Source organism: Syngnathoides biaculeatus, chromosome 10, assembly GCF_019802595.1.
Source record: "Syngnathoides biaculeatus isolate LvHL_M chromosome 10, ASM1980259v1, whole genome shotgun sequence".
Lineage (NCBI taxonomy): Eukaryota > Metazoa > Chordata > Actinopteri > Syngnathiformes > Syngnathidae > Syngnathoides > Syngnathoides biaculeatus.
The window spans coordinates 24136746-24153003 of record NC_084649.1 but is presented as its reverse complement, the minus strand read 5'-3'; the positions used below and the strand labels follow the sequence as shown (position 1 = coordinate 24153003).

Genomic DNA, 16258 nt, shown 5'->3' with positions numbered 1-16258 from the left:
GTTTGGTTTCTTATTTTTTCAGGGGTGTGTCGACTTTTCCTATCCACTGTAAATCTAACCGTTCTGACGTCGCCGCTCTCGTTTCACTTCCATCCGGTGGGGTTAGCTTGTTGTTTGATGAGGTTCGAGTTGATGTGCGTGCGCACACACGCACGCACGCACGCACGCACACTTACACGAATACGCACACACGCCAGCTCGTGTGCATATATAAACAAGGCGGCCCTCTAAATTTCAATAGCTGTCAATGGAGGTGGAATTCCTCCGCTATCGCAGGTGCTTTGACTCCGAGCCAGTTGGTGCAGTTGGCCTCCAGGCCGACACTCATCTCAACTCGTGGTATTAATGCCGCATTATTCACTTCATATCTCCAAGTCGACGCTTTTGTTGTGCCCCCCCACCGCACCCCCCGTCCCAAGGCAGCGGCCCGCCGGCCGGCCCCTCAGGCGGTCGCACTTCATCCCGGCTTGAGGCCGCGGGGAGCGTCGCTCGCTCGGCCGTCGGCAGCTCGCTTTGCGCGACCTCCGCCAAGGTAAGAGGTCGCCCGCCCGTCTTGAGTGCTCGATACTAAAATCATAGCAATATTTTATAGGCTTTTTGTTTTATGGTAAAATGTGACATCTTGTAAACTCCATTTTAAGAGGCTCAAAATTAGTTGGATAAAGTGACATAAGTAATTTTTATTTCACTTGAGAGTTTTATTACTATTCCAAGGTTTTTCACAAAAATGTAAATTTAAAAATATTAAATTCATAGAAATATTGAAGTTTTTCCCTCTGAGTTTTTTTTGGGGAAAAATATGGTATTTTGTGACTTAAAAATACACAATTTCTTTTTTTCTACTGTATTTTTAATTTAATAATGTTTTTCAGACCGTGGCACATTGTAATCTCTTTTTCAAGGGGTCATATCTAGACAAAATATGGCACTTTCTCATCTCGAAATATGTATCTTATTATTTCATTTGATTGAACAATATGGCATTTTGTAAGCCCCATTTTCAGGGGCTCAAAACTATTTGGATAAAGGAATATTATTCTGTTTGTTTAATCTAATGTTATTTTTATTTCATTTTTATTATTATCATTTTAAGACATTTTACATAAAAATGTGCCAATTTCTAGCTTTAAAATGGTTTTCATTTAGGGTTAGGGTTATCATTCATGCATTCATTCATTCATTCATTCATCTTCTGTTCTGCTTATCCTCACTATTTAAGTCAGTTAGAAACTTTTTACTTTAATAGGGTTTTAGTTTTATTTAACCTCTTGAAAGACCTTTTTTAATTAAAAAAAAAGACCACTATTAATTTAATTAAAACAAACAAACAAACAAATGAATAAATAATGACACATTGAGGGCAATATTCCACGTAAATTTTCCTCATCACGTGTGAAGTTCACAATTCGGAACGTGTCATGAAAAATCGCCTTGAATTCCCGCTCAGTGCAAATGTGACACGTAAACAAACGGGAGTTCAGAACATTCAGAGGTTTTCAAACAAGATATCCATCGATTGAGGGAATCGATCCCGCATGAAGTGCGACGACCCCTCCCATGTTTACGACTTTCCACGCCAAGACAAAAAAAAGGCACACTTTGTGGCACACCCCCCCACATACACGCACACACAGTGGCTTTTTGTTGGCCGATTGGCTCACTTTGGGGAAGATGCCCCCCCCCGCCCCCCCCCCCTTTTTCCTCTCTGGCAATTTCCTACTCATTAACTCCCAACCAAACACTCGACTGTCCCAGCGTCGCGTTGACGACGACCGATGAACAAAACGGCTTCAGTCGAAGCTCGACGAGTTGAGGCGGTGCAAAAGTACCAATACTTGAGTAGAAGTACACGTTACGTCATTTAAAAAAAAAAGATGCCTTGATATGTACAGTTGCAGATGAGGGATTATTCGGGTACTATTTACCAGCTTCTGGCCTGACGTGCGGCGCAGTGTCTCAGTTGGGAAAGCGTTGGCCTCACAGTTCTGAGGTCCCGGGTTCAATCCTGGACCCGCCTGTGTGGAGTTAGCATGTTCTCCCCGTGTCTGCGTGACTTTTCTCCGGGCACTCCGGTTTTCTCCCACATTCCGAAAACATGCAACATTAATTGGACGCTCTAAATTGCCCCAAGGTGTGATTGTGGGTGCGTCTGTTTGTCTCTATGTGCCCTGCAATTGGCTGGCGACCAGTTCAGGGTGTACCCTGCCCCCTGCCCACTGACAGCTGGGATAGGCTCCCGCACTCCCATGACCCTTGTGAGGATAAGCGGCTAAGAAAATGGATGAATGGCTTGACGTGCACATTACAGCATTGACAATTTTTTTCTGTTTGAAGTAGAAGTATATATAATTGTGTAAAAAAAAAAAAAAAAACCGACTGTGGTAATTGTAAATGTACTGATTCATCCATCCATTTTATTTTCTGCTTATCCTCACAATGGTCGCAGGGTACATCCTGAATTGGTTGCCAGCCAATCGCAGGGCACATCGAGACAGACAAGAGTCGCACTCACAATCACACCTTGGGGCAATTTAGAGTGTCCAATTAATGTTGCATGTTTTTGGGATGTGGGAGGAAACCGGAGTGATGGAGGAAACCCACGCAGGCACGGGGGGAGAGCGTGCAAACTGCACACAGGGAGGGGTGGGATTGAACCCGGGTCCTCAGAACTGTGAGGCCAACGCTTTACTAAGGTGATCAGAGTACTGGCTCTAGTTCTTGATTTATAGAAAAGATTGACTGGACTGAAATATACTGAAGTACAAAAGTACAGAGGAAAAATGGAGTTATCATCTGCATGAACGGCAAATTAGCATCGATTGAAATAAGTCTTTAACTCTTACGTGTACTAAATTTGCTTTTACAGATTTGGGGGGGGGGGCTGGCGTCGTTTCACCTGGCACAGAACAACGTATTCGCCACGTACCCTTACTCGGAAATGATAACATCAAACGATTCTCTTCACTCACCCCACGGATGGGGAATTGTCAATCAATCCTTAAGTTATGATTATATTTAACATTGTCATCATTTCCAGGGGTTAAAGAAAAAAAAAATCACATTTGTTTCCTAATTTAACAAAATAAGAGGAGAAAGTACAGATGTATATTTTCAAATGTACATAGCAGAAATGGGCCAAAATCAGGCGAGTTGTTGTCTGAAAGCAGCGCGGGCCAAGTGTCAGTCTCGGGGCCACCTTCGGATCCGGCGATTGCGCCGTATCTGACCGCCGGTGACCCACCGGGCGGCACCCCCCCCCGCCCCCCCCGCCCCTTAAAGTTCATTTTGGAGCGGGCGGCTAAACGCCGTAGCGAGAAATTTAATCCCGCGCGGCGGAACAAAAGCCGGCCTCGCGCCGTCGCCGTCTTCCCGCTCAATGGGAGCACGTATGCGGAAGCGATGCGGTTCCCACGGCGGGGATTCTGACTTTGCCGAGCAAATGGAGTCTAATGCTCCTGAAATGAATATCACTTTTCTTGACCAAACACATTTAGAGATCAGTCAGGGATTTAAGCGCTCCAAATCCCCTGCCCCGCCGCCACCTTTTCCCCGGTGCCTTTTGGGAAGAAGTTAATACGGCTAAATTTGCTTTGCTAATGGACTTAGCGCAAGCTGGCGCGGCGCGGCATTGACACGCAGTGGCGGACTGCGGAGAGAGACCGAAGTGTGGCTTAGAGGCGACACAAAAGGAGATAAAAGCAAGATGAGGAGGAGACTTTACGGTTGGGGGGTGGGGGTGCTCTGAATCTTTCAATCGCACACCACGAAGGGCAAGCTTTACTTTCTTTTTTGTTGTCGCGGGAGATTGGAGCGATAACTTCATTCGAGTTTGGGGAGATGAGCACTGGAAAGAAATGAGAGCATCACTTAGGGATCAGACTAACTCAGTGACTGACTGGCTGACTAACTGAAAACTGGTTTATTGACTGCGTAGCTAGCTAACCAACTGAATGACAGACCAAGTGAAAAACTGGCTTACAACCTAACAACAAACTGCCTCGACTGACCGTCCGAACGACCAAACAACGGACTGGCTAACTTATTGTATTTGTTGAGTGACTACGTAACTAAGTGATTGACCAACTGGCTGGCTAACTGACTAGCTTACTAAATAATTGTCGAGCGAACTGACTGAGTGAATGATTAACTGATAAATAACCTGGAGAACTCAATGACCAATTCCTAATAGAGAAACTAATTACAGTACAGCCTCAGTTCTCGGCCGTCCCCGTTCTCGAACAAATCGGTTTTCCGACCAAGTGACCAACCGTCTTACGACCTAACGGCCAGATTGACTGACTAATTGACGAACCAGAGCGACTCCTAACAACCTGAGAAAACAACCAACTGACGCGACTGACCATCTGAACGACCACACGGCGGACTGGCTAACTTATTGTATTTGTTGAGTAACCAAGTGACCAAGTGGCTGGCTAACTGACTAGCTCACTAAATAACTGTCGAGTGAACTAAATGAGTGACTGACTAACTGATAAATAACCTGAAGATGACCTCAATGACCGATTTCTAATAGAGAAACTCATTACAGTACAGCCTCGGTTCTCGAACGTCTCCGTTCTTGAACAAATCGGTTTTTGAACGAAAATTTCGAGATTTTTTTTTTTTTTTTGCTTCTGTTTTTGATTGAAACTCTGTACTCCAACGCCCCCAACAAAACCCGGAAATAACAGAACACCCGCGGCCAGACCAGCTGATCCGCGACCCGCTTTGTTGTGAATTCCCACCCCGCCGAAAAAACCTGGAAATAACTGAACGCGGGCTGCCCGACCAGCTGACCCACCCACGACGCACTCTGTTATTGTCAATTCGAAAGAACCCCCGAAAAAAACCTGGAAATAACATAACTTGCACGGCGGTTGATACTGTTTTCGAACAAATCGGTTTTTGAACCGTCTTCTAGAACGGATTGTGGTCGAGAACCGAGGAACTGACTTGCCTAACTGACCATCAAACCAAACAACTGTCCCACTAATAACCTTTTTGATTGATTGACTAACCATTTTCATATGCGTTTAAAGATGAAAACTTACAATTCACTATCTGACTTTCTTTACCCGCATGATCGGCACATACCAATAGTTCGACTGGCCTCCGTTTATGGATTGCGCCCTGTGAATTCCGCCTAGCAACAAGTGGCCATGCAAATCTGAGACGATCAAGAAATCTAAAACTAAATACAGTAATTGAAGTATTATCACGGATTGTGTCATCCATTTAAATCGTCCAAAGATATAAAACCACAGCTGGTTAGCTGGAACACTTCCTGCGGTCGGGCTCGACGATTCCCGATTATTTAATCGTGACTTGAATTCCTGCGCAGACGGAGACAAACAGACCACATGTGGTCTTCGGCGCTTCTCTTTATCGCTGATAAGCCGCCGGCCGAGCGCCTTCTCGTGTGCCACCTGTGTCGGGTACACATGGCGACGGCCATCGCCCCCGAGATTACAACACTCGCGCTACAGCTGAGGTCCATAAAAGAACACTTACGACGGCAATGCTGCTGTCATAAAAAGGAGGGGGAAAAAAAAAAACAAAAAACAAAAAAAAAAACAGGGCAACCTCGGTTTGATACCCGAGCCGAGTTTGATTAAAAAAACTCCAGCTGACAGTGGAGCCAAGGAAGCAAGGCCGCAGTGGTGACGGCGCCTTGAAAGTGAAGCGGCTCAAGCGGGTCACCTACCCCCCGAGAGCGCCACCATTCTGGACCGTTGACCCGCAAATTTCGCCCCACGCATGCCTCCCGCGCTGTGTTGGGCTTTAAACCCCCCCCCCCACCCCCTACAACATCACATCGGAGTTCTTAAGGCAGCTCATCATTCCGATGTCGCATCGGAACTCTTGACCGGACGACACGCTCGGACGGTTTAACTCCTCGATTGCTATACTGGCACAAACAAAGCCCAATGGATCTTATTTAGGAACCAAAGTTTTTCTTTTTTCAAACTTTTAAGCGACCGAAACGACGCGCAAGGATCTTTTTGTAAGTTCGAGATCTTCTACAGATGAGCTTGGAAACCCAAACATGAAATATTTGTGCTGTTTTTTTGACCGAGCACTGGAGAACACTGAGACTGTTCTATGGATGATGAGGAAATCCTTTATTACATGCAAGAACAATAATTGTAAAATATGCAATATCAGTTTTTAAAAAAATGATAAAAATCATTTGAAATAATAATAAGAATATTAATAATAATAATTAAGAATAACTATTACAAATATTTTTAAAAACTTGTAGTCAAAAAGAAGAGTTGCAAGAATATATTACTTCAATGTAAATATAAAAATATATTCTTAATTATTACATGGAGTTATAAATAATATATACAGTAAAGGGTAAAAAACATAACTAGGTAAAAAAACGATCAGTATAAAAATCCATGTATTAAAAGATATTTTGGAAAAATATAATATGAACAAACATGAAATATTGGTGCTGTTTTTTGACCAGTAACGAGCACTGGAGAACACTGAGACTGTTCTATGTATGACGAGGAAATCCTTTATTACATGCAAGAGGAATAATCATAAAATATAGAATTGTATCAGTTTTTAAAAAAATGATGAAATAATTTGAAATAATAATAAGAATATGAATAATAATAATTAAGAATAACTATTACAAATATTTTTTAAAACTTGTAGTCAAAAATAAGAGTTGCAAAAATATATTACTTCAATGTAAATATAAAAATATATTTTTAATTATTACTTAGAGTTATAAATAATATATACAGTAAAGGGTATAAAACATAACTAGGTAAAAACGAACAGTATAAAAATGTATGTATCAAAAGATATTTTTGAAAAATATAATATGAACAACATGAAATATTAGTGCTGGTTTTTGACCAATAACGAGCACTGGAGAATACTGAGACTGTTCTATGTATGACGAGGAAATCCTTTATTACGTGCAACAGGAATAATTCTAAAATATGGAATTGTATCAGTTTTTAAAAATGATAAAATCATTTGAAATAATACTATTAATAATAATAATTAATAGTACCTATTACAAATATTTTAAAAAACATTCATAGTAAAAAAAGAAGAGTTGCAAAAATATATTATTTCAATGAAAATATAAAAATATATTCTTAATTATTACATAGAGTTTTAAATAATATGTATAGTAAAGAGTAAAAAAACATAACTAGATAAAAAGATGAACAGTATAAGAATATAAGTATCAAAAGATATTTTTGAAAAATATAATAAAATGACTGAAAAAAATGATACAATAAATTACCATTGTATGTTTCATTCATTTATAATTATGAATGAATTTAATTTAATCCTTTCTGGACCAAATTAAATTTGGCAGAGAGAAAAATCTGACACTTTCAGAAAATGATACTCTGGAATTAAAATTTTCGATTATATTAAACCTGTTGCAAATTTGCAACTCCTGCCCGGAAAGAATTATGAATGAATTTTATTGAAATTCAATTGATGCAGACTGTATGTATCCATCTTTTGGGGGGATTGCCATGATATGTGGCATATTATATAGAGCCATGGATTTTTTTCCCCATTGCTGCACTTTTCTTTTCTTCATTTTATTTATGAATTAAAAATGTATCACGGCGACATTCCCGTGTCCTCGTCCTATTCACAGGTGTCGTCATGTCAAATTCCGTCGGAGGTTTATCTGAAATCACAGCGTACGGATCCCGGCTCGCAATGCCGGAGGACTCCCTAACCATCCTGGAGCGAAACCGGGACTCGGGAGAAGCCTGGGACCTGTTGGAGGCCAAGGCGAGCGGCACGCCGGGCCTCTACCTGCCCTGTTTCGACATGCTGGCCACGGAGGACGCCGCGTGGCTGGTCAAGGTTTCCGAGGCCGCCCCCAACGCGGCCCGCTTGGAGGCGCACCGGGAGGAGCCAGAGCAGTGTCCCGTCATCGACAGCCAGGAGCGGGGACTCTCCCCGGGGATGGAAGGCCCCGAGGAGGAGCGCTCTCTGGAGCAAGTGCAGAGCATGGTGGTGGGCGAGGTCCTCAAGGACATCGAGACGGCCTGCAAGCTCCTCAACATCACGGCAGGTACGTGGAGCCTCAACCTTCGCTTTGGACGCTCGTCGAGGTGCAGCCTCGTCTGTCCTGTCTGAGACTGACCCCGCTAGACCTCCCCAAGTGGAGGTGCAGGTTCTCCTGCATCTGGAGGTGCATTTCACCACCGGGGCCGCCCCCTTCACCTGGCACTGGAGGCCTCGGTGTGAGTTCCCCCCCACTGCAGGTGCACCTCCCCCCGCACGGGATCTCCCTTCCCTTAACCGACATGACAAGTGAACAAAGAGTTTTCCGTAACATGCGTCTTAGCCGTTCTTTGCCCCAAAGGACAAATGTATTCGGTGATCTTTAAGCTACTAGAACTTAGTTCCAAAACCAACACAGCTCATCCGGCATGACAGATCCCCATCATATCCGGAGTGGCGCAAAGCCGTGTTTGCCCGCACCAGGATGTGTTTAATCCTGACCTTTGCATCGCTCCCGTCGAGTCGTGACGGCCGCGGTGGACGTGTACACAGTGGCGGTGGAGGGGGGGGAGGCCTCCTCAAACAGCAGCCAGCGCACTCTGACGCTTGTGTATGCTGTCATAAAAGGCGTCGTCATAAAAAGTGTGTTGACTTTGCAGCAACCTGCAGTCGTCGAAAAAGATCGGGTTCTGCTGAGCCGACTTTCAGCTGTCGCCTCCTCGCCGTCGCCGTTTGGGCGCAAAAAGATACGGTGGACAAAAGTGGCGCTAAGACCTGAACAAACAAACGAAAAAAGTGACCGAGGTCATTCTCCGTGAAGAAGCTAGTAGCCTGCTAGCAAACGACAAAAACAAGCAATGCGTTACTGACTTGATGTCGTGTTTTATTACGTTGAGGTTGGCCCAGTACTTTCGTAGTAGTTTGGACGGAATATTTTGTGGTAATTAACCACTTTAGTTGTTCTCTGCTGCTTCATTGTTGCCAGAGCGCACAATGCTGATTGCACGAACGGCCCCTCCAACAATCTAATAAATATGCAAAGCGGGATGATGAATTATTATTATTTTTCCATTCTATTTTTACCCGACTGGGGATCTCTCGTCGGGGTAGACCCGATGGAGTGGAACGTGGGCAACGTTCAGAAGTGGCTGCTTTGGACGGAGCACCTGTACCGACTCCCGCACGCGGGCAGGACCTTCCAAGAGCTGACGGGCAAAGACTTGTGCGCCATGAGCGAGGAGGACTTCCGCCAGCGCTCGCCGCTGTGTGGGGACACGCTGCACGCTCACCTGGACATATGGAAGTCAAGTGAGTCGCCAAGTCCGCATTGCGGAGTGTCAAATCGGTGTCGCCTCAACTAGCGGTTTTGTCTTTGCAGCTGCCTGGATGAAAGAAAGGTGCACGGGCGGAGACCACAAAAGTCCAGGTACTTGTCCCGGTGCACACGGCTTACCGCTGTTTAGCAGCTGTAACGGCACAGAGGAGTCGCTCCACCAAGTAAATTCAACAACAAACAACCCAAATGACACATTGACAAACTAACTGAGCAAGTAGCTAACCTGCCAACGGACCTACCAACCAATGAGTTGATTAGCCTCACAAAGTGGCCGACCAAAGAAGTAGCTAGCCAAGGAACCAAGAGACAAACTCACTCCCAAACCAAACAATTAACTCACCGAGCAACTGTCAGAAGGACAGAATCTGTCGGACTAGAAGAGACTAACTAGCCAACGAAGTATACATACATACGTATACAGTATATATAAATACAGGGAGTCCACGGTTTCCAATCGAGATCCGTTCCTACAGTAGCGACTTAACTAAAATTTCAACTCAAGTCGGATTCCACCATTAAAGTCAGAATTGACATCAAAATACTTTGTATAAAAAACACATACATCGAAATAAACATGATGACGTACTTAGCATGACTGTTGAGAGGTGGATGGAGAAGAAGAAGGGGAGGCTGTGCTTAGCTATTCCCAAGGACCCTGGTCCTCAATCCTCTCCATCTCGACAAGTACCAAAGAACCTTGTTTTGCGATCATTGTATCCGACATAGGAGCGGAACCCTTCACATGCGCTAAAAAACGGGCTTTGTCTTTAACAATTGTCACCGCGGTCGACCGATTGCAGCCTTGGTGGTGTTGGGGTCTCTCCTTTCTCCGATCTTTTTGTGATCTTGAACTTCGTTTCCATGTCTGACTAACAGAAAACTGGTAGATTGACTGCGTAGCTAACGAACCAACAACTAACTGAATGACAGACTAAGTGGGCGGATTGACTGACTTACTGACAAACCATAGCGACTCCTAATAACCTGAAAAAAAACAACAAACTGACTCGACTGACCGTCCGACCGACCAAACAGCGGACTGGCTAACTTATTGTATTTGTTGAGTGACTATTTAACTAAGTACTAAGGACTAAGTGGATAGCTAACTGACTAGCTTACTAAATAACTGTTGGACAGCGGACTGGCTGACCCGACAAGTGCAGGTTAACTTTAGCGGTGGCGACTACCACCGCCACTACCGCCAGTCACTTTGATCAGAAAAATTTTCCTGCACCCCCACATGGCTTCTGTCGATGAATGTATTTTGATCGGGAACAAGTTTGTTCAGCACACAAGCCCAGACAAATTTAAATCCATTCCGAAAGCCCGTAAATACAATGCAAAATTCTGGACCGTTAAAATTCCGAGCGGCTCGGGACTAAGTAGCTAATCAGTATCCACAGGATAGCAGGTATCGGTACCGGGCCTGATCCCAAGGTAGATTTTCCTTTGGTTGCAGAAGCATTGCTCAAAGACAAAGCTTTCTTCTTTGGGACGATAATGTTTAAAAAGGGGACGAAAAATGCAAAGAGACTCCCGAGCATTTGCCAGACAAAATGGCGGATGGGGGACGGCCGTTGTAAAGTCAAAACATCTTAGGTCGAGACTGTCTTAACCCAAGGACTATATGTAAATATAAGCGTGATCAACTGACGAAATAACTACCTAATGGACCGTGTAACTGTAAAGTAACTAACGAATTATGTAAGTCCACGTACTAAATGACAATCCAAACGGTTAACCAACTAACCATTGACGTACAAAGTAATGAACTTTTCTTTAGCAAGCTGCGAACTCACTAACCAAAACACGAACCGGCTAACAAAGCCGCCGACCGACTGCTTATTTAAACCTTCAAATACATTCCATTCAAAATATTCCGATTTTTCAAACGATGTCTTTTTTTGTTTTGTTTGTTTCTGGTCAACAGCGTCCCGATCGGACAACTTCCGCAATCTCGATGCGATACCGAACTGTGCAACGTGAATGAATTCATGCGTTCATTGTTTGTGCGTTGTTTTGTTTTCCAATGAAATACCCGCGTCGACGCTCGCACCCGCGCAGGCGCCGAGGAGCTCTGGTCCGAGGCCGATTCGTCCTGCTCGGGTCAACCCATCCACTTGTGGCAATTCCTTCGAGAACTTCTGCTCAAACCGCACAACTACGGACGCTGCATACGCTGGCTCAACAAAGACAAAGGTAGGCCGCCTGCGCGGGTGTGTCGCGACATCACAGCGTCAAGAGGAAAACCGACACAAAATATTGTACGCGACATAGAAGTGGATATCTTGGACGTCGCGTTCACAAAAACAGTATGATCATAACTCGATTCCATACATTGCAAAATACAAATGCCGTTCGGACTTCTCAAATTCGGTTGACCAATGCATAACCTACAAATGCATATCATAATTATAATTCAAAGTCATTAAAATCAAATAGAGTGTTGAATATTAAGTGTATTTGGTAATTCATTAGTTAACCAGAATTCAACATAGAATAAATGATCGCACTGTAATAATTCAGACTTTGTAAAAATTACATTAAAATAGTTTAATGAATATTGATTAATTTAAAATTCACAGATTACACCCCCAAAATAATTTTCAAAAATATTATTTAAAGACAAAAAAATCTTTTTACACACTTAAAAAAATACACATAAAAATTGAAATGTATCATTGTGTATTTATTAATCAAAATGTAAGGAAATCATTCAATAAATTGGACAAGTAAGTTTAAAAATTAAAATGTCCCTTTTCTATATATTAAATCGAAATTTTAAACAATAAAAACACATATATTTTTTGCAATAATTCAGACATTGTAAAAATTACTTTAAAATAGCATATTCAATATTTATGAATTAAAATTTCACAGATTACAACCCTAAAATAATTTTCAAAATACTATTTAAAGACAATTTTTTACACACTTAAAAATAAGAAATAAAATACAATTAAAATTTGAATTTTATCATTGTGTATTTATTAATTCAAAATGTAATGAAATCATTCAATACACTTGACAAGTAAGTTTAAAAATTAAAATCACTTTTTCTATATATTAAGTCGAAATTTTAAACAATATAAATACATAATTCTTTTCCATGCATTTGGAAATTCAAATAAAATTTTACATCTACTTTAACCAAATGAATTTATTACATTTATTTCAACTTCTCAAAAATACATTAAAATTTAAAATAACCTAAATTAAAAACATTTTACTTTTTTTTTTGCACCCATGCAATGTTGTTACATTTTTGCACCAACAACGCTTTTCACGTTTTTATGACGACCGTATTTTCCGCACTATAAGGCGCACCGCACTATAAGGCACACCTTCAGTGAATTTCCCATTTTCAAACTTTTTTTCATATATAAGGCGCATTCGCATTATAAGGCGCACAGAATAGACGCGACAGTCGAGGCTGGGGTTACCTTATGCATCCATTAGATGGGGCTGCACGAAAGGCTCAATATTGATCGGAACGGATTATAAGGCGCACCGTCGGCTTTTGAGAAAATTAAAGGCCTTTAGGTGCGCCTTATAGTGCGGAAAATACGGTAACCAAAGCATCAAGACAACTTGCTCGTTCCACTTCGCCAAATATAACACCGACGAGATATGGATTTTGGTTCTAAAGTATATAATCAACGGCGCTTTGCTTACGGCCGAAGGTATCTTTAAGATCGAGGATTCGGCCCACGTGGCGCGGCTGTGGGGCCTGAGGAAGAACCGGCCGGCCATGAACTACGACAAGCTGAGCCGCTCCATCCGCCAGTACTACAAGAAGGGCATCATCCGCAAGCCCGATGTCTCGCAGAGGCTCGTCTACCAGTTTGTGCACCCCGTGTGACGCCAAAACCGCGAAGGGACCAAACACCGTGGACCGTCTAATACGACAACCGCACAGTCAGCGCAATTTGCCCGTTCATTTTTTTTGTTGACATATTTGAAGTCATTTGGAGTCTGGCAGCACAGTGCACTTATGGTTAGCACCTCTGCTTCACAGTTCTGACGTTCTGGGTTCAAATCACGGCTGGGGTGTTGCAGTGTGGAGATTCCTTGCACACCTTCAAAAAATATGCCTGTCAGGATTATTGACAACTACAAATTGGCCACCGGCGTGAACGTCAGCGCGAATGGCTTTGCCCATACGTGCTTGCGACCAGTTCAGGGTCTAGAACCTCCTGCGATCACAGCAAACTAAATTCGACCGCGGGACTGAATGGAGCAAAAGTAATATAGCCCAACCGCTGTCAAAATAATGGATACCAGCGGGGCTTGACACGACCAACCGCCAACCCGACAAGTGCACGTGAACATTAGCGGTGGCGGCTAGCACCGCTACTGCCGCTAGTCACTTTGATCGGGAACATTTTACCCACCCCCACCTGCCTTCTTTCGACGAATGTATTTCGACCGGGAACGAGTTTGCTCTGAGCGCTCCCCCCGTGCTGAAAAGTCTCCTTGTGGTGAATGCGCATGCGTTACTAAGAGGGGAACTCTGGGTACGTAGCAGACGCTTACTGCGAAATCTCCCGCTCTCATAGTTCCCCTTCTTCTACAGAGAGGGAGCTGACATACGTTATAACCAGACCTTAAAACAAAAGTTGATTAAAGTAGTTGAAGTATGAATGGGGATATTTCAGACTGGCCGGAGATTTACAAAATACACGCGCATGCGCATTACTCGCAAAGAGACTTTGCACCACCGGGAGCGCTCAAACTGTCACACACGGGACAAATGTTTTCATTCACAAATTTAAATCCATTGCGAATCGTCAGTGATGGTGTTGTGGTAAAGACGCCTGACTTGGGTGCGGGCAGCGTCGGATCGATTCCCGTTCAGTGATGGTGTAGATATCTGCCTCGCGACTGACTGGCGACCAGTTCAGGGTGTAGTCCGCCTTTCCCCTGAAGCTAGCTGGGATAGGCTCCGGCTTTCCCGCAACCCTTGTCAGGATAAGCGTCCTGGATAATGACACACATGACAAATCCATTACAAAAGCCAGTAAATACAATGCGAAATTCTGAGTAACTAATCAGTATCCACAGGATACCAGGTATCGGTACCAGGCCTGATCCCAAGGTATTGGGTACTTGTGAAGGCTTCTGGTGACAGTAACTTCGACGGAGTGAGTCCTCCTCACCAGTAGTTGGCGCTACAGCGCACATCGGCGAATCATCATGTGCGCCAGAAAGAAAGCGACGTCTTAGAACACAATGATAGCTGTCGGGACCGAAATATAACTTTCTGTGTCAATTCATTTTTTGGAAAAAAAAAATGCCAAAGAAAAGGTTAAGCGCATGTGCCGAGATATGATATGCGAAAGGCATAATTTCGCTCAATATTTGGGTTGAATTCTTCGTACGCAACCTTTTTGTTTTGTGAACGTCGGGATTTGAAATGGGGCTTCGGACTCTGGCGGATCCGTTTGAGCTTTCGCGTCAGCACGAGTTTTCGTTTGTTTTTACGTTGAACGCTTTTGAATGTCGCTGGGGGGGTTTGTGGGGGCTTCACACGAGGGGGTCAAAATACCCCGAGAGAATTTCATCTTCTCATACTCATCATCAAATCTCATCTTTCTTAAAATCTTACGATGAAGCACAACATTCGGGGGGAACATCAGCAGAAGAGTAACATTTTATAGATAAATTGTGTATATATATATATATATATATGTGAAAAATCACCCAAGCGATGTCATTTCTGAATCATACATGTCATAACTAATAAAGTTACTGCAGGTGATTATTATCTCTAATGTTAATCCAATTTTTTTCTGTAAGCTTACTTGTCTATTTGAGCTACACTTTGTATGTATGTCCCCCCAAAAATAAATAAATAAATGAAGTGAAAAAATGGAATAGAAATATACATTTCATGAAAGAAAAATGACTAATAAGATGGAATTCATATTTTCTTTAAAAGCAATGACATCCAATTCAAATTGAATTTTTTTTAAGAAAAGAATTCAAAATGGTTAGACCAAGCGAGCAAATATCTCGTTTGCAGATTGGCTGCTTCAAAAGAAATACATCAAATTTTTATCATGAAAATAAAAGATGGACTGTTCATAAAAAGAAATAAAAACACTAAAATTGGGGGAAATTCACGAGTATACTGTAGTAGTAGTCTGGCTGGAGTCAGCTTCGTGATCGATGCGCGACATGCATCAATTGTTATAAAGGTCTATTAAAAAAAAATTAGTACCATGAAAGAAAATCATACAAAACAAAACCTTCGAAGAGTAAAATGAAACACAAAATTAAAATGATCCAAAATAGAAGACAAAATCATTTTGACACTGGCGTGGTGTATAAATTTACTAAACTGAAAGAAAATATAAAATCATTAAATAAAATAAAAAGAATACAATAAAAAAACACAAAACAAATAAAATGCAGTACCCTAAAATAAAATAAAGATGGATTAAATTAATCAAATAAAAGAATTGAAAGGAAGAAAAATCTAAATTAAAATTGGTTATTCCAGCTGCAGCATGCTAACCAGAAAGTCCACCTCAAAAGGACTAAATTCTAAATGTGTATATATAGGAAAATTATTGTACAATTTACAGTGTACAAATTTCAGGAAAGATTCTTACTGCAGGAACAATTACCGCTATGTACAAGCAAGGAGGACTTTCGCTCATTTCAAGCGGAGCAAAAAGTGACCTCTAGAGGACAAACACAAAAGCCAGTGGGAAAAAAAAAAGAACCCTGACAGAGGGGAGGCATCCTCCTGATGACAACTTTTATTTGACACGCGCTTCCCTTCTGGACTGATGACAGCCATTGAAAGACAAAGGACAAGAACAAAAACAAAAAAAAAAGTTTTTTCTTTCCTGCTTTTGTCAGACTTAAAGTCAAAGCGAGCAGCCGCTTCGACCGGATGACTCTTCATAT

General features: G+C 42.4%; 1 protein-coding gene across 1 annotated transcript; it reads left to right on the top strand.

The window, feature by feature from the left end:
- The first annotated feature begins 395 nt into the window (after positions 1–395).
- On the top strand, positions 396–14962 carry LOC133507643 (SAM pointed domain-containing Ets transcription factor). The gene is made up of 6 exons (XM_061832916.1): positions 396–532; positions 7646–8071; positions 9115–9312; positions 9383–9430; positions 11405–11539; positions 13024–14962. The coding sequence occupies exons 2-6, from the start codon at positions 7654–7656 to the stop codon at positions 13200–13202; spliced, it is 978 nt and encodes a 325-aa protein (XP_061688900.1). The 5' UTR covers positions 396–532; positions 7646–7653; the 3' UTR covers positions 13203–14962.
- The last annotated feature ends 1296 nt before the right edge of the window (positions 14963–16258 follow it).